Source organism: Heterodontus francisci, chromosome 9 (assembly GCF_036365525.1).
Source record: "Heterodontus francisci isolate sHetFra1 chromosome 9, sHetFra1.hap1, whole genome shotgun sequence".
Taxonomy (NCBI): Eukaryota; Metazoa; Chordata; class Chondrichthyes; order Heterodontiformes; family Heterodontidae; genus Heterodontus; species Heterodontus francisci.
Window position 1 is genome coordinate 62,422,123 of NC_090379.1, and position 20,812 is coordinate 62,442,934.

General features: G+C 41.1%; 1 protein-coding gene across 2 annotated transcripts in view; it reads right to left on the minus strand.

Annotated features, from left to right (window-relative positions):
* Positions 1-533: 533 nt before the first annotated feature.
* Positions 534-20,812, minus strand: part of LOC137373823 (potassium channel subfamily K member 16-like) — a 33,064-nt gene continuing 12,785 nt past the window's right edge. Inside the window, exons 3-5 of one of the 2 annotated variants that reach the window (XM_068039243.1) lie at positions 15,317-15,483; positions 10,626-10,779; positions 534-4,987 (exon numbers count right to left, since the gene is read on the minus strand). In XM_068039243.1, coding sequence (XP_067895344.1) covers positions 4,599-4,987; positions 10,626-10,779; positions 15,317-15,483 — 710 coding nt within the window. In that variant the 3' untranslated portion in view covers positions 534-4,598. Of the gene's footprint in view, positions 4,988-10,610; positions 10,780-15,316; positions 15,484-20,812 lie in introns of both variants that reach the window. The other variant, XM_068039242.1, reaches the window with a different exon arrangement.

Sequence of the window (20,812 nt, forward strand, 5' to 3'; positions counted from 1 at the left end):
ATCACTACAAGTAGAATATCTGGTAGTTTATCTCATTGCTGTTTGTGGAAACCTGCTGTATTCAAATTCATCTTCATTACAACAGTAACTACTCTTCAAAAAACTACTTCATTGGCTGTGAGGCACTTTGGGACATCCTGAAGTTCTTTTAAATTAGAAGGCTCATGTACGTCCACATTAGTTGAAGAAAGGACAGGTTTTGGCTTTGTTGCTCCTGCTAAACTTGCCAACAACTGGGCTTACATGTGAGATGGCTGCCAACTTCCATGAAAATATCCTGCAGCACTGCTCGGAGGGGAACTGCTTTCCAGGATGAGACCGAGGAGTAGCTTGAAAGCAGGGTGTAGATAAGATGTTACTTAAGGTGACAGTTAAGGTGTGTGAGGCCTTTCTAAAGAAAATTCGAACAAAAATATATGAGGAAAGAATGCTCATGATTATATTTTATATAAAATTAGCAAAATTGCTTATTCATAAGACAATTTATCAAGAAGTTTTTATTGTAAAAGTTTATTTATACAAAAAACAATGCAACTTGTTTGTGTAACAGTAAATGAATCATAAAATAGTATATGATTCATATATTGTAAGTGTATAATGTATGAACCATCTATTGTTTCAGTGTGTGAATCTTATATTGTAACAGTATATGAATCATAATTGTAACTGAATCACAAACAATTGAACAAGTATATCATTTAGCATCATTCAAAGAGTAAATTCTCAAGGTACAGCATCGTAGCCTTGTAATTGCTGTGGGAACTCTGTAAAAGTGTAAATGGCTGAAGTTATGGCAGCGGTAGTTTTAAACAGACAGAAATATGATTTTACAATCTTTTACAGTCTGTTTCCATATATTACTGACACAAATGTCAACATATTAAATGTAATAATATTAATCTCCTAACATCTGATATAGCAAGGAAAAAGCTGAAGATACATCTATTTAATAATATATTTTAATACAGATTTTTTAAAGCCCACTGAGGATTCTTTGGTGGCCAGTAAGTTTTAAAGCTTTTGAAGAAAATTATTGCTGTGGAGCAAGAAGGAGCAGGTGTGCTTCCTGATTCCACAATACGTCTGATTGCTCCCCATCACTCCCCTGCTCTCACCGCCATTGCCGGCAAAGCACAAAGCCTGAATGTTATCTTCTTAAAATGGGTGAGCAGCCCATGAAGACAGGCACTCACAGTTCACCCAAACAATATTATTGAGGCTTGAGCCCAGTTTCAGGCTGGTTTTGTGCTTCCTGATTGGCACAAACACTCTGTGTGCAGCACTCATTTCTGGCCTGAAAAGGGGGCCTAAATAAATTTCTACATCCATTGAATTTTTAAAGTTTCCCCTGTGCCTAATGCAATCAATCAGAATGGTGTTCTTGACACTGTTGTCTCTTCTGGTACCCATAAGTTAGAAATGACCATAAGTGATGCGGCAACAACCAAGATAGGGTACCTGCCAGAACCATTTCTCTTCCTGGCTTGTATTTCAGAATGAAATCATAACTCTGAAGCCTCAAGAGTAACCTCTGCAGTCTTACATAGATTTTCCTTGTAGATCTGCTCCAGTGAACGATGATTACTCTCCACTATGAACTTTCTCCCATAGATATATGTATGGAACCTCTCATTCATTAACGACTGCCAAAAGCTCTCTTTCTATGTTGGCATATCTGGTCTCAGCTGATGTTACAGCATGGATGTGAATGCTTTTGGCTTTCCCTCTTGTACCAGGGCAGCTCCCAGTCCTTTTGTAAAAACATCCATTTGCAGAGCAACAGGTTTCTTTCTGTTATAGTATGACAGACTTGTTTCCTTGCATACTACCTTCCTGAGTTTGTTGAAACTCCTGTTGTGTTACTCTGACCACTGGTACTCCACATTTCCTTTTATCAGCTCCTACAGGTTTTCGGTGTATTCTAACATATGTGGTATGAAGGAGCTCATGTATTGGATCAATCCAAGGAAACTTCTCAGCTCTCTTTTATTTCTTGGGGCTTCCATCCCAGAGATTCTTTCAGGACTCAGCTTGACTTCATTCAGGAGTTTACACCATTCTGAAGAACTGGCATTCTCACCTTCACAATGCATTTAGCTTCATCCTAGCTTTCCTGATCGCTCCATGGCTTCATGTAGATGGTAGTCATAATCTTTTCCGTCTACATCATGGATCTAGATATCAGCTATGCTCATTGCTCCTTTACATCCTCGGTATGTCTTGTCTACTTTTTAATGGAATACTTGCTGGATCATTTTAAGGCCAAAAGGTAGATGCAGGAATTTATACCATTCCAAGAGGTATGTTGAATGTTATCAACAGCGAAGATTCCTTGTCGAGACTCACGTTCCAATAGCCGTTTCCGGCATCAAGCTTGCAGAAAACATTTGCCGCTGCCAGTGCTGGTATGATCTCTTCCAGTGTTGGATTAGGGTACTGATTCCTCTTTATTGCTTAATCAGGCAAATTCTTCTCTCTCACCACAATGGAATTTACCCAATCTGTATGCTCTGTGACTCTGGCCTTTTCCTCCATCTCTTGGAGCTCCCTTTCAGTTCTATTGGTACCTTACGTCGGGGATGAATCACTGGTTTCATCGCTGGGTCAATAGTGATGTGATACCCAAAATCTTCAAAGCATCCTACTGTCTCATCAGAACACGCTGGATGCATTTGCACCACATCTTCTTTGCTTCTGATTGGAGGGCGCTTTTCAATGGGTGTACTGTCTTCAACCCTCAGTGTCTCCTCCTTCACCTCATGGTTTACTGAGATAATCTGCAGCACCTCGCAACTGCTCAACCCCAGGATAGCAGGACCATCTGTTTCAGTGATGTAGAACTTACAGTTAACATCTTTTCCTTTGTGTGTCCCTCTGATTTGGCTTGTTTCTAACTATTGAATCTCAGTTCCCCCGTAAACTGTTAGCATGGTGTTGTTAGTTTCAGGGCACCTTTCCTTGGATAACCATTTTCTTCCAAATTTTCAGGAAAGATCTTCTGTTATAGTCTGAGTGGGATCATGTTACTTGTGTTCCGGTATCAATCTTCACCTTCAAATTTATCATTGTAGGCTTACACCCTCTTCCTGATCTGAATGGTTGTGTGAATTTCTTTTCTCTGGGAACTATCGCATCCAGACATTTCATGCAGTTGTATGGCTCCTATGTCTCTTGTGTTCTCAAACTCATCATTATCTTCCAGGGTACAGAGGTTTTGATTTCTTCACCTACTCATTCACCCTGTTGCTATGTCTCTGGTGATTCATCTACCATCTTCTTCCTTTGTTATTCACATCTTTCCCCAGTGATTGGCCTTTCCACAAGCTCTGCAGGATATTTCCTTCTTTCTGTGAATTCATACGGTCGTCCACAGCTCCTGCACGTCTTTCTCTCAGTCTGGTGTGCATTCTTTTGTTGCTGATTCACTGCTGCCTTTCTCCTGGCTTAACTGAAGGCCAGCTATTTGGAAAGTCAGAGTCTTCATCTGTCTGCTTGTGGCTTCATGTGCTCTGGCAGTGTCTACAGCCAGCGATATTGTGAGCTTGTCCTTTCCAATTAGAACTCTTTGTACTTCAGGGTGTGCAGAACCCCAAATCAGCTGATCTATCAGCCTTTCATCTGTGTCCTTAAATTTACATTTTCTGGCTGCATGAACAAAATTGTCAATAGGCTCATCTAATTCCTGTCCGAAGCCTTAAAATTCATATCGGTATATCCGATGATCTGATTTTGGCTGAAGATGGGTGCTGAATTTTTCAAAATTTTTGTCTGGGTTTCTGCTGTCCTCTTCACTCAGCTCCCAGCCATTAAACAAATTTAATCCTTTATCTCCTGCCCACAGAATGAAATGGCTGACCCTCGTCTTTTCGCTAGTGCCTTTTAGAAAACTGAATGTCAATCTGCACTTTTGTTTAAACTTCTCAAATGCCTCCATGACATAATCAGCTTCCCAATTCATTATGGGCTTTAGCTGTGCACTCGTTGTTGTAGTGGCGCCATTTTGTTTTTGCTCGATTCGCTCAGTATTTTTCTCTCTCTGGCACTAATTTGGATTGATTTTTCAATCTAATTCAGCATTAAATTTGTTTAAAATGTTTTAGGCTTACTCACAGACACCTGCTGCCGCCACATTAGGTCTTCTGGTTCCCATAAGTTAGAAAGAGTCATACTCTATACTTAAAAATCCTGGAGCTCATTGTGTATGTTGATACTGCTCTCCATGCTGCTTGGTAAAACTGGTTTCGACCAGTGCAGTGGTACATATCACATGATTCCAGTGCAACAGTGAATGTGGCACCCTGGAATACACTTATACATAATAATTAGTTCCTAGCCCTATACGAATAATGCACTATATAACAGACACCCCGTGTTATTGGGACAGAAAGTATGTCAGATGACTTATGGAATGATAACTGGATAGGTGTTACAATGGGTACACAATACACACTGCCAGTTTACCACCAAGTCAGCGAAGGTAAAAAGTTACCCCACTGTTGCTCAAATGTTGCTCACCAGCATTTATAATTGATCTTGTGATACCTTCTGCCTGGGAAATGTGGCTTCCAGTGGTTTGCAATAATTGAATGACTTCTGTTTTAAGATGTTTCTTGGTCTGTAATCTTTGCATTCAACGATTCTGGCTCAGACTTTGTTTCCTTCTGATCATTACCTGAAGCTATTCTTTTCAATTCAACTTGCGATGATTCTTCCTGTTCAGACGCTTTCAGGGCTCCTTTCCTCACACCTACCTCTGAAACCGATACTATTGAAACATTATCGGAACTCGAGTTTGCATTTGCATCATATTTAAAGTTCCTATTTACCTTTGCTTCTTTTTTCCTAATTTGTGCAATTTTCTTTTCAGTGTTCTCCATAAAGGTGGTCAATAAGTTAAAAAGAAGTGCCAGCCATGCCATCCCAAATAGGATCCAGATTGCCATTAATGGCCGGTAACATCTTTTGTACTTTATGTGGGGATTGACACCTGGTGGCACAGATATGATTAGTTACCTCAGATTAAAAGAAAAACTAAATACTGTACATATGAAATAAAAAAAACAGCAAGTACAGCAAAACAAAACTCAAACAGACGTGCGACAGTTATCTTTCCTTTAACCCTGAAAAATTCTTATTATTTCCAAGCAACTGACAGATGACACATTGCTTTAAATGTCAAAAAACACTTGTCCTCTTCGTTGGCTAAACAAATGTAAAAATAAACAGAAGTGCAATTACTTCAGCATCAAGTGGACCAATCATTGTAAATGGCCCCAAAGAAAGCTCCTGTGTCGAGCTTCCTGCGTCACGGTGATCAATGCGATTACTTCCTGCATATTTTGCAATCACTTAACTGAGCAAAGAGCTATCAGTAGCAACAAGCAATAAAACCATTTGTTTCATCTGACTGCAGATACATTACAACAAGATAAATCCACAGCAATTTAGGCTCTCAGATTTATATGTAAATTAATCTAGAGTACATACATGAAGAAGAATGGGTATCTTAAATCAACATTTATATTATTCACTGACAGAAGGTTCTGTTTGCTCTTGATAAGCAACAAGGACAACAGATTTCCAGCATTTTAGTTCACTAACAGCACATACTTCAAATTCAGCAGTGCTGTGAAATCTAATAATATTTAAGCAAGGTCAAATAAGAACTTCTGAATGTGCGTTACATGAAATGAGGAAGCATGCTTTAAGTGTTTAGTTTTGTGGTTTACTCATATTTGTGATCTTTTATGCTTCATAGAATCATAGAATGGTTACAGCACAGAAGGAGGCCATTTGGCCCATTGTTTCTGTGCCTGCTCTCAGAGTTACACTCAGAGTCCCACCCCCCTGCTTTTCCTGTTACGATCTTGGTTCATGGTTTATATTAATTTTCTAAAGGTAACTTTTAATTCGGAAATTTATTTATTTTTTTAAATGCAAGACAAATGAAAACACCTGGTTTGAGAAGCTGACAAATAAACCTGGGGTGATTACAAATCAAATGGTAGCCCATGTATATTTAGTAAGGTCATGCTGGGAAGTGTTAAACAATGTGAATCCCTCTTAACTTGATGATGGGGACGTGTGTCTGCAGCTACCGTCATCAGGGGTTTAAGTTATTCATATACTTTTCCAGAACAAAGAAGATTTAAAGTTCAAAAATCTCTCCATGAGTGCTCACAGAGACAGAGTTAGAGAGGTGAAAGCCATAAAATCACAGGTGGCCTCGCTTAGTTGGGCAGCTGAAACAGTTTAGTCTAGAAGGGTTTTGCTCTGTAATTGTTAGCAATATCAATTATTCATTTGGATTTCAGGAATCAAAGAGAAGATTTGGAGTTGTAAATAATTAGTTTAAATTGCTATCTGGGACAACCCACGTGCACTACATGGCTATGGAGATAGATGATGCAGGGGGTGTCTGTTAGTTGTTTGATCTGTGTTCTTTCAGGCAGTCAGTTAGCTTCAGACAAGCAGTTAGCTTTTGGAAAGCTGTTTGCTTTGAAAGCAGTTAGGCTCAGGAGCAGAGAGGCCATCAGGAACCGGGGGGGTTTCTGTTTTGAGGCAGGCCCATGTTCGAGCTGGGAAATCCAGATTCGTGAGGTGTTGAAGGTGAACTAGAGGATTTGCCTTGCTGAAGCTAGAGGGAGAATTCCCAGGAAATCTTGGAAGACAGCTGAGAAATTAAGAAAATCAAAGTGAATTCCTAAGAGCTATGGTACACTTTGGATTTGTCCCAAGAGAAGCGAACAAACCACTAAGATCCTGTAATGTATGGGGAAATCTTTGGGGTGGAAGTAAAAGTCAAACGGATGTGTTATGTAAGACTTTAAGTTTAAAATATAAATGTCTCAAGTTGTAATGTTAAGTTAGTAGCGTTTTGCTTTGTTTAACTTTTGCACAGTAAAGCTTTAATTTAATATATATCTTGCAGCATTAACTGGGAATTCAACTTCCTCTTTTTTTAAAAAGTTAACTGTCTCTAACAGGATCATAACACCCCATAGCCTTACAATTCTTTTCTCTTCAAATAAGTATCCAATTCCCTTTTGAAAGCCACAATTGAATCTGCTTCCACCACACGCTTAGGCAGTGCATTCCAGATCCGAAACACTCACTGCGTAAAAATGTTTTTCCTCATGTCCCCTATGGTTCTTTTGACAATCACCTTCCTCTTAACATAAGTTCCTCATCCCCGGAACCATTCTTGTAAATCATTTTGGCACCTTCTCTTATGCCTTTACATCCTTCCTAAAGTGGAGTGTCCAGAGTGGGACACAATACTCCAGTTGAGGCCGAACCAGTGTTTTTATAAAGGTTCCCCTTAATGTCCTTGCTTTTGTACTATATGCCTCTATTTATAAAGCTCAGGATCCCATATGCCTTATTAACCGCTTTCTCAAACTGCCCTGTCACAATTTGTGCATATATACCTCCAGGTCCCTCGACTCTTGCACCCCTTTGGAACTGTAACCTTTATTTTATATTGCCTTTCCTCATTCTTCCTATCAAAATGTATTATTTAACACTTCCCTGCATTAAATTTCATCTACCACGTTTTCCCCCATTCCACCAGCCTATGTCCTCTTGATGTCTATCTCTATCCTCTTTACAGTTCACAATACTTCCAATTTTGAGTCATATGCAAATTTTGAAATTGTGCCCTGCACACCCAGGTCTAGGGCATTAATATAGATCAGAAAAATCAGTGGCACTAATACCAACCCCTGGGGAACCGCTATATATAGCGTCCTGCGGTCTGAAAAACAACTGTTCACCACTACCCTCTGTTTCCCGTCACTCAACCAACTTTATATCCATGCTGTGAGGTGAGAGTGATTGCCCTTGCTATCAAGGCAGCATTTGACTGAGTATGGTATCAAGGAGCCCCAGCCAAATTGAAGTCAATGGGAATCAGGGGGAAACTCTCCACTGCTAGGAGTCATACCTAGCACAAAGGAAGACCGTTGTGGTTGTTGGAGGTCAATCATCTCAGCCCCAAGACATTGTTGCTGGAGTTCCTCAGGGTAGTGTCCTAGGCCCAACCATTTTCAGCTGCTTCATCAAGGACCTTCCCTCCATCATCAGGTCAGAAGTGGGGATGTTTGCTGATGATTGTACAGTGTTCAGCACCATTCGTAACTCCTGATACTGAAGCGATCTGTGTACATCTGCAGCAAGACCTGGACAATGTTTAGGTTTGGGCTGATAAGTGGCAAGTAACATTCGTGCCACACAAGTGCCAGGCAATGACCATCTCTAACATTCAATGGCATTACCATCACTGAATCTCCCACTATCAACATTTTGGAGGTTACCGTTGACCAGAAACTGAACTGAAGCAGCCACATAAATACTGTGGCTATAACAGCAGGTCACAGGCTGGGAATTCTGCAGTGAGTAACCCACCTCCTGACTCCCCAAACCCTGTCCACTATCTACAGGACACAAGTCAGGAGTGTAATGGCATACTCTCCACTTGCCTGGATGAGTGCAGCTCCAATAACACAAGAGGCTCGACACCATCGAGGACAAAGCAACCCACTTCATTGGCACCCCATCCACCACCTTAAACATTCACTTCCTCCACCACCAACGCACAGTGGCAGCACTGTGTACCATATACAACATGTACTGCAGCAACTCACCATCCCTCCTTTGACAGCACCTTCCAAACCCACGACCTCTTCCACCTAGAAGGACAAGGGCAGCAGACGCGTGGGAATAGCACCATCTGCATGTTCCCCTCCAAACAATACACCATCCTGACTTGGAAATATATCGCTGTTCCTTCATTATCGCTGGATCAAAATCCTGGAATTTCCTCCCTAACAGCACTGTGTGTGTGCCATATGGACTGCAGCGGTTCAAGAAGGCAGCTCACCACCACCTTCTCGAGAGCAATTAGGGATGGGTAACAAATGCTGGCCTAGCCAGCAATGCCCACATCCCATGAAACGAATAAAAAGCTGACCTTTTTATTCCATGGGTTTCAACTTTGCTGACAACCCTGTTATGTGACACTTTATCAAATACCTTTTGCAAGTACATATACATCACATCAATCACATTGCTCTCATCAACCCTCTCTTGTACTTCATGAAAAAACTCAATGAAATTAGTTAAACATGATTTGCCCTTAACAAATCCATGCTGACTTCCCTTCATTAATCCACATTTGCCTAAGTGACTGTTAATTTTGTCCCGAATCATTGTTTCTAAAAGCTTTCCCACCACCGAGGTTAAACTGACTGGCCTGTTATTGCTGGGCTTATCCTTACACCCTTTTTGAACATTTGCAGTTCTCCAGTCCTCTGGCATCACCCCTGTATCTAAGGAGGATTGGAAGATTATGGCCAGTGCCTCCACAATTTCCATCCTTACTTCCCTCAGTATCCTCGGATGCATCTGATCCGGTCCTTGTGACTTATCAAACTTTAAATACAGCAAGTCTTTCTAACACCTCCTCTTTATCAATTTGTAGCCCATCCACTGTCTTAACTTCCTCCTCTTTCACTATGACTTTGGCAACATCTTCTTCCTTGGTAAAGACAGACGCATTTAGTACCTCAGCCATGCCCTCTGCCTCCATGTGTAAATCCCCTTTTTGGTTCCTAATCAGCCCTACTCTTTTTACCACCCATTTACTATTTACATGCCCATACAGACTTTTGGATTCTGTGGTTGGTTGCATCAACAATAGCTGCTGAAACCAATAGCAAGCAATTAGCCTGAACTGTCTTTGTGCACAAGACTTACTTTTTTAAGGGTTTAACAATGTTTTAAAATATAAGCATGTGCAAGCCATCAGAAGTAGGTTACATCTCCACTTAGTTAATGCACAAATTTGGACTAATAAAAAAAAGTCAGGGGTGGATGTCTCCATTCAGTGCTCATGGAATACAGTATAATTTATGGTCTCTGTTAAGTTATACAAAACTGATCTGCATTCAAATAATGACATTATCTGTTGCAGATTTCAGTGCCTAACTGCAGCTCCACAGCATCTATTCAAAGGGCATGTGAAGACTGATTAGCTAAATGATTTAAACTGCAGGGTTGCAGCTTCGCATTACTTGGTCTCACAAACTGTTTTGTCAAATAGGATTCACAGTGCTAATTATATCAAAGATTCCTACAATTATAGGACTTATTGCAGTAATGAAGTGTTATGAAACATCTCCTTAATGTTGATAGCTTGCTTGGTATATATTAACATTATTAACCAGGATTATTCAATTAGTGATGTATTTAATTAAGATTTCTTGTAAAAATATCCCTTCGGGCTTTGCACTTTACTATTTCCTGTGCTATCCAGAGAGCTAAAATACTTCAAGATAACAGCAGCATTAATGTGTTTCACACAAAGAAAAAGTGTCCATAATATCAGTCATTCAATATTCTAATTACATTTATAATTAAGGATTTTTTAATCTGCAGAGCATATTATGTAAACGGGGTCTGACATTATGTAGATTTGAGTATCAAGATGCAATATTTTCCAACAAAGCATGTTTGTAGGGTTTTCGATGTATTTGTAAATTTTTAAGAAAGTGTATTATCCTCTCTATATGCTATTGTCAATTAATAAAAAAAAGTGAGTCACAACTCACCCACTACATAATCACCAAATCCAATCGTGCTGAGAGTGATGAATACATAGTAAACTCCTTCCCTGTAGGACCAGTTCTCAATAACACAAAATACCAGAGGTGGTAAGGCCAGAAATATTGCAGCACCAATCACCAGAAAAAACAGGAATGTTAAAAACTCTACTCTTTTCTGAAATAGAGAAAGATGCATTTAGTATTTACATGACAGGTAGCAATAACAATTCTAATAAGCATTCATTTTAAAGAAAACTATAAAATTATATGAGAGTTTTCTATTTATATTTCTTAAATGCAAGATTTGGAAGTTATAGAAAATTATCATTTTATCTATCTAACCGTAGCCAGAGAATCACCTGCAATGGCTTCTCTTCCCACCCCACACCTTTACCTCTGGTGTCGCCCAAGGATCTATCCTTGGCCCCCTTCTATTTCTCATTTTACATGCTGTCCCTCGTCAACATCATCTAAAAATGTCTGTTTTCATATGTAAGCTGATGACACCCAGCTCTACCTCACCACCACCTGTCTCAATCCCTCCACTGTTGCTAAATTATTAGGCTGCTTGTCCGACATCCATTACTGGATGTGCAGAAATTTCCTCCACATAAATATTGGGAAGATCGAAACCATTGTTTTCAGTACCAGACACAAACTCTGTTCCCTAGGCACCGGCTCCAACACTCTCCTTGGCAACTCTCTGAGGCTGACCCAGACTGTTCGCAACTTGGTGTTATATGGTGTTAATGAGCTTCTGGTTCATCTGCGCCATCACTAAGACTGCATATTTCCATTCCATAACATCGCCCGACTCTGGCCCTGTCCCAGTTTATCTGCTGCTGAAACCCTTATCCATGCCTTCGTTACCTATAGACTTAACTATTCCAATTTGTTCTGGTGTGCCTCCCATGTTCTACCCTCCATAAACCTGAGGTCATCCAAAACTCTGCTATCTGTGTCCTGACTTACACCAAATCCCATTCATCCATTACCTCTGTGCTCGATGACCTACAAATGGTACCCAGTTAAGCAATGCGTCAATTTTTAAATTCTCATCCTTGTTTAAAAATCCTTCCATGGCCTCATCTCTCCCTATCTCCATAATCTTCTCTAGCCCCATAGTCCTCCAAGATACCTGCGTTCCTCTAATTCTGGCCTGTTGAGCATCCTCCATTTTAATTGCTCCATCATTGTTGACTATACCTTCAGCTGCTTGGTCCGAAGCACTGGAATTTCTCACTAAACCTCTCTGCCTCTTGACCTTACTTTCCTCCTTTAAGACACTCCTTAAAAGCTACTTCTTTGATCAAACTTTTGGGTCATCTGACCTAAAATCACCTGAAATGGCTCGATGTTATATTTTGTTTTATAATGCCCCCATGAAGTACCTTGGGACATTTTATTACGTTAAAGGCACTATGTAAATGGAGGTTGTTGTTGTTGCATTTATCTAATATTTGTTTAATAATAAATGCATCTAACAATTGTGTTTTAATGCAAAATGTGGCCTTCCAAATGCAAAATCTATATTTACCTTGCATGAAATTGCCCTTTCAAAATGTCCAGTTTTATTTTAAACTGATCTTTATTGTCTTAGAAAGAATGGGACTGCTCATGTCCTGGATCCTCTTTAGTGTATAAAGCTGTTGCTTTTCCTCTAATGTTGGGTGTAGTGCTACCACATGGCTAATATGAATTGTGATTATTTTTCCTACATTTTCTCTGAATCTAAAAGAAGCTCCTTGCAGCCTAGTACTGGAGATGCACTTCCACCTAAAGCAAACCTGTTCACATGTCAATCTAGCTGCCTCAATTGTGTGATCAAATCTGCTGCAGCCCTAGGAAAGGTATAATATAAATAAAACATTTCATAATTGGGACCAGCTGTCTGCGCCAGCACAAGCTACACAAATATCAGCATTAATCGATAAGTATTTCTGAGCCAAACTACGTCCTGTTTTGAAACCACCACAAATAACTTATTGGCAAATTTTAAATATGGTTTTAAGGCAGCAATATGCTCCCAGAAGGTAAACGTTGAACTCTGCTACTAAAAGTGAAAGGTTAAGCAGGAAATGCAGATCAGTTTTAAGGGTCATAAGTGAAAAATGCAAGCAATGAAAAACCAACATGTAGGGCTGAATTTTATCAGCCCTCTAGGGATGGGCACAGTGGCATGGGGGCCCATAAAACAGCAAGGGCAGGCAGGGGAATCAAGTGCCCATCGTCTTCCCAACGACATTCAGTTTTGTCAGGGGCGATGGCCTTCCTGCCCACAGAGCAATTAATGGCCACTTAAGGGCCTCTTCCCACTGCCGCTGGTATTTTACCAGCCTGGGGGGGGGGGGGGGGGGGGGGGGGGGAGGGTGGGAGGAGGAATGTCTCTCCTGGTTGGGCAATCTGTAGTCCACGGAAGGCTCCCAATGGCAAAGGGCACTCCTGCGCCAATACTGCCTTCACCACCTCCCCAACCCCACAGGGCTTGCCTGACTGGTCACCGGCAAGCCTGTCCCCACTTACTTGCAGTCCATGGCTTCATGGCTGCTCCTAGTACCAGGCATCCTGCAGTGGCCTCACCTGTGAGGGTGATGCCTCACCGAGTCGGTGTCACAGGAAAGTGCAGTCAAGCCTGCACAAATACCTCTACAGGCAGGGGTGTCAGAGTCAGTCCCCACAGTCAGAGAAAAAGGGAACCATTGAAGTCAAAAGCCTTTGCATGACTCAGCACAGCACTGAAAATTAGTTCAGGATAGACCCACCCACTAATAACTCTCCTGAATTTTTTTTTTATCTCAGCAGGAACCAAGACCCTAGGCAGTCATGGCAATGGGCAAACTGAAGAAAAGCTTCCCCAAAGAACCACATGGTTACTGGGATGCCAGAAAGGGGAAATTAAAGCTGCACTGGCACCCAGAAAAGACAATTTTAATAAACTTTAGGATTCACGAATGAATGGAAATGAATGAGAGAAATGCATGGTTTTTCTTTCTGCATCTTATATTTCTCTCAAACCTTTAAATAAAATGCGCCTTTTTTTCAAATCACATTTCATTCCCCTGGGTGTGAAGGTGTCAAGAATGGGGCACATTAATGTCACCACATGAACATTAAACTTCAAGTTGTTGCTGAGAAGAAAAGAGGGGCCTATTACAAGGAATTGCCAGGCCCCTAGCCAGAAAGACATTTTTGCATACTAGCAGACCCTGTTGGAACAAAGGAACCAGTCCCTGCTCCCAATACACAGGAGACCTGGTCAAACCAGTCAGTCACGTAACCACCTGCTGGCCAACTAGGGGAGTTTTGAATTGGAGAAACAGTGTTTGAAGACAGAAAAGCTCCTGGCTCGAGAACATCTCTCTTCTGTCTGCTCCTATCTCTCTCTCACCAGCTTTGGAATCCATTGAAAACACAGGGACCCCCAAGAGAGAAAAGTCTCCTACAGTGAACAAGGTTTAAGAAGAATACTGGGCCCCAACAAAAAGCAAGAATTACCTATGAGCAAAAACTACCCACAAAAGGACTCTACAGTGAGCTCGAAGCACAGTAACAAGAAACTCTTCAGGTATTGCCTCAAACTCTCCACTTTATTTTTCTTCTGCTCTCTTTTGTCTCTACTTGCATGTGCGTTTTGCATATGCATGCTAGCGTGGAGCGTGGCGTGTATCCGTAGGCATTAACTGAATTAGAGTTTAAGTTTTACTAAATTTCATTCTTCTTTTTTAAACCTAAGAAAGCCTGTTTGTGCTCATTTCTTTGCCTTATAATAGGAAAGCGGTGAACAAGGATTCACCAAGGGGGAGCTCAAAACACAGTGTGTTTAAAATTAAACCCTGTTACAGTAAAACCAGGTGAAGGCTGAAAGGGACCCCTAGACACTTTTCTTACCTGGTCATAACAACTGACACAATACAACTTGAGCAATTTGGGCCTCATTATAAAAAAGGAATACTGAGAAAACCATGTGTCAGTCTCCCCAGGCTGTGTGAACTTGAGTTTTTTTGTTACAGACAGCAGACAAGCTTTGAGAGCTAGCCAGTGCAAGACCCCGGTGGGGCGGTCTCTCGCTCTCGCCAGGTAATATCGCAAGGTTCGAAATCTGTCTGCGACTACGGAGTCTACCATTGCTATTGACAGAGACCCGGGGGAAAAAGCCATCTACATCACTGTCTCCAAGAAATCCCTGAACCAGGGGACCAGCTGCAAGTGCACTTCTGCCAGTCAGAGACTTCAGAACCACAGATTCAGTTGGAAGACAACTGAATTATCAGACCCCACAGACTGTATATTATTTTTATATGCTCTGGACTCTAATCCAACCAAATTCTTCTTCATCACTCTGTAACCTATTTGTGTGTGTGTGATTCTCATCTGTCTGTGTCTGCATGAAAGCTGGAGCATAGTTTATTATTTTCACTTAGATCAGGATTTGATTTTCAGTACAATAATCTAACCTCTTTCTTGTTTAAACTCCAGAAAACCTGTCCAATTGGTTCTTCTATGATCATAACACAAAGGGTTAAACATTCACTGAATTGGTAAGCACATCCATGGTTTTGAAAAGGGAATAAACTCTGTTGCAGTCAAACAAGGAGAGGGACAAGAGGGGAGCCTTTCAACTCCTCCTCACCTGATCGTTACATTATAGATTTTAATTCTTATATAAATGACAACCTATTAAATGTTTAGTGTAGATTTTTTTGTCACAGTACCTCTTTCATTCCTTTCTTAAACAGACATGTGCGTACTTTTTCTGAGTGGGAAGATAGATTTTTGCCAACAAGACCGAGAATAATCACATGTAGAGGGATTCCAAAGAGTGCATAGAAAACACAGAAGATCTGACCTCCAGCAGTCATGGGTGAGATATTTCCGTAGCCTTTAGGATGAGGGAAAATAAAAATGTGTAAAAACAAAGCCCTATCTACCAACTGTTGTCTGCAAAATTGCATTTTCTTCAGGTAGATTTACCTCATACTGGTTAAGTGGGAACAACAGGAAACTCTTTCATTTAAGAAAAGCATTTCTTGCTCATAAATGGTCAAACACAGCTAAACAGTGAAATCTTTTCTATTGGGTAGTTGTAAATCCAGTTTGTCGCTTTTAAATGCACTCTTCTTTATTGACTTTAGATTAACAAAGACTTTACCTTTTGGAATGGGCTTGAAAATAAGAGTGCTGGAATGAAAAAAATATTCAGTACTGTACAAGTAACAAGGTAATGAAGGTCAGTACATATAAAAATTAAAATTAGAAACACTTTGCGACAATGCTAGTGGAAATAATGATAAAGAAAGAGTTAATTTGGTTCAATGGATGATGTGTAAAATACATTATTGCATCTATTGGAAGAGTTTCTGGGATATATTGTATTCAGCAAGTATTCAAACAAACCAGAAGTTAAATATTATCTCAATCCTTCTATATTTCTGTGCATTAAGAATGTTTGAAGAACTTGAGGCAGTTTGAAATAATGTTGTCCAGCTAACATTAAAGTTGTTAAAACTGACACAGATTCCAGGAGACTTGTGGCTGTGAGCTAGCTCCCAATGTTTACACTATTAAAGCCAATTTGTTAATCCTCACAGCAGAATTTCAGATCCATGCTTATGGTTCTACCACCATGAAAATGGAGCACGATTTAAGAGTGTAAGGGAGCTTAACTGACAGATGCTAGCCTCCCAGAGTCTTACCTGAATGAGTTTCAACTTCCTGCTTCAGAACTCTGAGAATTTCTACACAGAACAAAATATTTAAAAAGCATCAACATGTATTTGCAGTACCATTTTGTCTGGAAGCAATGCTGTAATTGGCCAATTGCCATTATAAATCTATTGTGGTAACTGTTGCAAATTCAAGTCTCACACATACCTTCTTGGGTTCACTGATAGCAGACAGTCCCATAAGCAGTCTGAATACACTTAAATTTGTTAAAGAAATAATTAAAAGTAACTCTTACTTCCAAATTTTTTCTGTGGAAAAATTGTCAGACGTTCCTGAAATATGACAGTAACATTAGTTTGAAATATAGGTTTTTTTTATTGTACACCAACTTTGAATTGTTTTGCATGTTACACTATTCACCTGGTGGTTCTGCAACAGACTGTGACCTTCAGTAGCTTACGTCAGGGGCCTGAGTAAAATGCCCCTTTTTTTGGATGATATGTTAAATTGATGTTCTATCTGCCCTCTCAGGTGGATGTATAAGATTGTGTGGCACTATTCAAAGCAGAAAAGGGGAGTTCTCCTCGTAGTCTAGCCAACATAGAACTTTCAACCAATACCATCAAAAACAGATAATTTGATCATTTATCTCTGCTGAATGTGGGATCTTGCTATGTGCAAACAGGCTGCACAGCTTTCTCTAAATTATCAGACAGACTACACAACAAATAGTGCAGAGTTGGCTGTTCAGTACTTTGAGACAATCTGTGGTCCTGAATGCAAGTTTGTTCTTTCTTTATGACTTATGGATTGTCTTATCAGCTATTTAATTACAGTGGGGTTAAACTGGATAGCCCCAGAAAATAGTGCATTGTGATGAGTGATTAACCCTTGCCTGTTCAGTGTAATGCAGGCAGCATGCCAACGGAATACTGCTTCTTTATGATGATGATTTTATGTGTAGCCAGCACTAACTGCGCTGCTCACTGGCTGTATGCACCAGTACAGCATTCAAAGCCTCCACTGCTTAAAGCTAGGCTGCATCTCTTAAAGGAGAGGTGCATTGTTCCTGGAGCAGGTTCTGAGAGTTGTTCTACAATTGAATCTGACCTGTGAAATGGGAGACAGCAGGCACCCAGGTTTTCGGACGCTGCATTGGAGATCTTGGTAGAGGATGTAGAAAGGAAGAGTGATGTCCTGTATCCTCAGGGGCGCAGGAGCCCTCCAGTCTTATCAGCTATTTAATTACAGTGGGGGTTAAACTGGAAACTTGATTAAAACATATAAGATTCTGAGGGGTCTTGACAGGGTGGATGTGGAAAGGATGTTCCCCCTTGTGGGAGAATCTAGAACTAGGGGCCACAGTTTAAAAATAAGGGGTTGCCCATTTAAGACAGATGAGAAGAAATTTTTTTCTCTGAGGGTCTTGAGTCTTTGGAATTCTCTTCCTCAAAAGGCAGTGGAAGCAGAGTCTTTGAATATTTTTAAGGCAGAGGTAGATAGATTCATGATCAGCAAGGGGGTGGAAGGTTATCGGGGGTAGGTGGAAATGTGGAATATCAGTTCAGCCATGAACATATTGAATGGTGGAGCAGGCTCGAAGGGCCAAGTGGCCTACTCCTGCTCCTAATTCGTATGTCCATATGTTCACATGTATGTTCGTATGGATAGCCCTAGAAAATAGCGGATTGTGATGCGAGATTAACCCTTGCCTGTTCAGTGTAATGCAGACAGCATGCCAGCTGAATACTACCTCTTTATGATAATGAAGGCACTATGAGAACTAGTGGGAACAGATAGCTGTGGAGGTCAATGTCAGGGAATGCATCATCAAATGTCATATCCTATCAACTCCACTGTTAGCCTCAGCCACTGCTCAAATCACCATCACTCACTTACCGACAATCTCTATCAATCAGGACTCATACCTAACATTCATATATTTCACCTCACCCTCACACACTTAACACTGTTGCAAGCCTCACACCAGCATCTCTCAGATTGCAGATACTGCCAGCTATTCAACCATGACAGTCACAACACCCAACATATTGCATGACACCATTGACACACAGCCCTCTCTCTTGCAGGAGAAGGTGATGCACAACTGGAGGCAGCTGGAATGAACCAGAGAGGGAGAGGCACACCTGCATGCCCTTACCCCCATGGAGGAGATGGTGCTAGCCATTAGGCGAAGGGCTATTGCTGTGGCCGTGGCTAGGAACGGGACTGAATCCATTAAGATAATGGTATCCTCATACCTAATCCTCTTTTACATCCCACTTTCCCCTCATCCCACAATTTCTTTACATATTGCAGATGGTGTAACTATGCATATTTTCTCCTCTCCTTCACCACAACCTTACCCTTGTCCCTTTTTTCTTTCAAATATTCAAGAACTTCAGCCTGCCCAGGCAGTGAAGGAAGATCAAGAAGACAATGATGATGAAGACACACTATAACTCAATTTCACACTCTTAACCACCAGCTAATACTGCACATAATTTAGATGATAGCACAAAGGCAGGATCTGCATGCAAGAAACTTGGCAGAAGCAGAGAGCAACTGGAATAGGGGGCAAGGATAGCGCAGATGCCAGATCACCAGTGGGGGAAGTTGCAAAAGGGTTCTGTTGCAGAGGAATCAGATGAGGACCATGATCCACCAAGAGACAGAAAAATGCTGATGGGTGAATATATCAAAATGCTCGGTGCATCGGAAAGCCTGCATTCAATGTCACGATGCATGGAGGAGTCTGGCACCAACTTGGAACAGGACGTTGCACAGAGCTTGGAGCTCATTCTTTCCAGGGTGGAAGTGGTGGCCAATTCCATTAGCACACTAGTGGAACCAACCATAATGCAATGTCTGATGGCTGGTGCCTGAGCTTCCACTGCAGTACGAGCAGCAGACACCCAATGTCTGAGGGCTGCCACGGAAGTTCAGACTGCTGCTGTCATGGCTCTGAATACCAGTGTTCAAAGGAGCTTCGAGGGTGTCACAGCAGTCTGGCAATCTGACCTCCAACAGATTACTAGTACTGCTGTGTTGCCACCCCCGGGAGTGACAATGGTTCCATGGAGCATGAACCTGTCACATCTCAGGATGACAGTAGCTGTGCTCCCATACCTGCCACTCTGCCAGTGCCCTTGCTGTTGCCTATCAGCCAGCCAGCCTAGACTACTGCTGCACGTGTGGAGATGGTGCGGTCCGAAGCTGGGCCTTCTAGGCTCTGTGGTTCTCGAACTTGTCCTCTAAGGCAATGTGCAGTCTCCTCCGCTGAAAATCAGTAGCCTTCCACCAGCCCTGCTGCACAACTGGGGAGGACCTTCATAGAAGCACTATAACAGGCAAAGACACACAGAAGACAAAAACAGCAACAACAACTTATATTTATATAGCACCTTTAACACAGTAGAACATCCCAAGGCCTTTCATAGAAGCATTATTAAACAAGATGTGACACCGAGCCACATTCGGAGTATCTTAAAGGAGGAAAGAGAGGTGGAGAGGTTTAGAGAGGGAATTCCAAAGCTTAGCACCTTGACAGCTGAAGGCATGGCTGCCAACGATAGAGTGATTAGGGATGTTCAAGAGGCCAGAATTAGATGAGAGCAGATATCTTGGAAGGTTGTGGGGGCAGGGAAGGTTGTGGGGGCAGAGAAGATTACAGTGACAGAGAGGCATAAGGCCATGGAAGGAATCCATGCAGGATGACAGTTTTAAAGTCAACGTGTTGTTTAACCAGGTGTTATGATACGACCGCTCAGGACAAAGCCCCCAATCAAAATATATGATTCTGATTGTAGTGGGAGCAACACACTGTCAATTCAGTCCCATTGCTCGACAGGTCACATCATACATATCTTTAAGCTTTCCAAATTGAAGAAAGCAGCAGCCGAATTGAAACAATCTAGTAATCCCCGAATTAGGCGAACCAAACCAGGTATCTTTAGATATCAACAAATTAACTATTTATTAAAAAAACTAAGATAAACTAATATCCAAAGACCTTATAACTTATTTAAAGAATCTAACTCCCGCATTCACATACGTATACTCAAGCTAACAATATTTTGGTGTTTAATTAGCTGCCAGAAAAAATTGAAATAACAATAAAGTCTTTGCAGATATGCTTCCTGACAAATGGTCGTCTGATACAACACAGTCAAAGTCCACTTGCAGTCTTCCAAGGTCTGATGAACCAATGATAGGAATTCGGCAGTTCAATTCAGCAATGAAGTGTTAAACTCTTCTGTCTTCCAGGGATGAACACAGTAGATCAATAATTTGCTATTTCTTTTTTTTTTAATTAATCTAACTTGAAGCTTCTTTAGAATTTTGAGAGAGAAGCTAAACAAATTGTCTTAGAGAGCTCTTCTTTCTCCCTTTAGCTCTTTCTGTCTGTCTCTGAACAAACCAGTCAGCCAGTTTTCATAATCAAAATGGATACATTCTATGTCTGTTCTCCCTCTCGGTATGGTTGTAACTAAGCAACTAGATTGCACTTTGGCTTACAGTCCCTGGAGCCTGCTGCCTTAAAG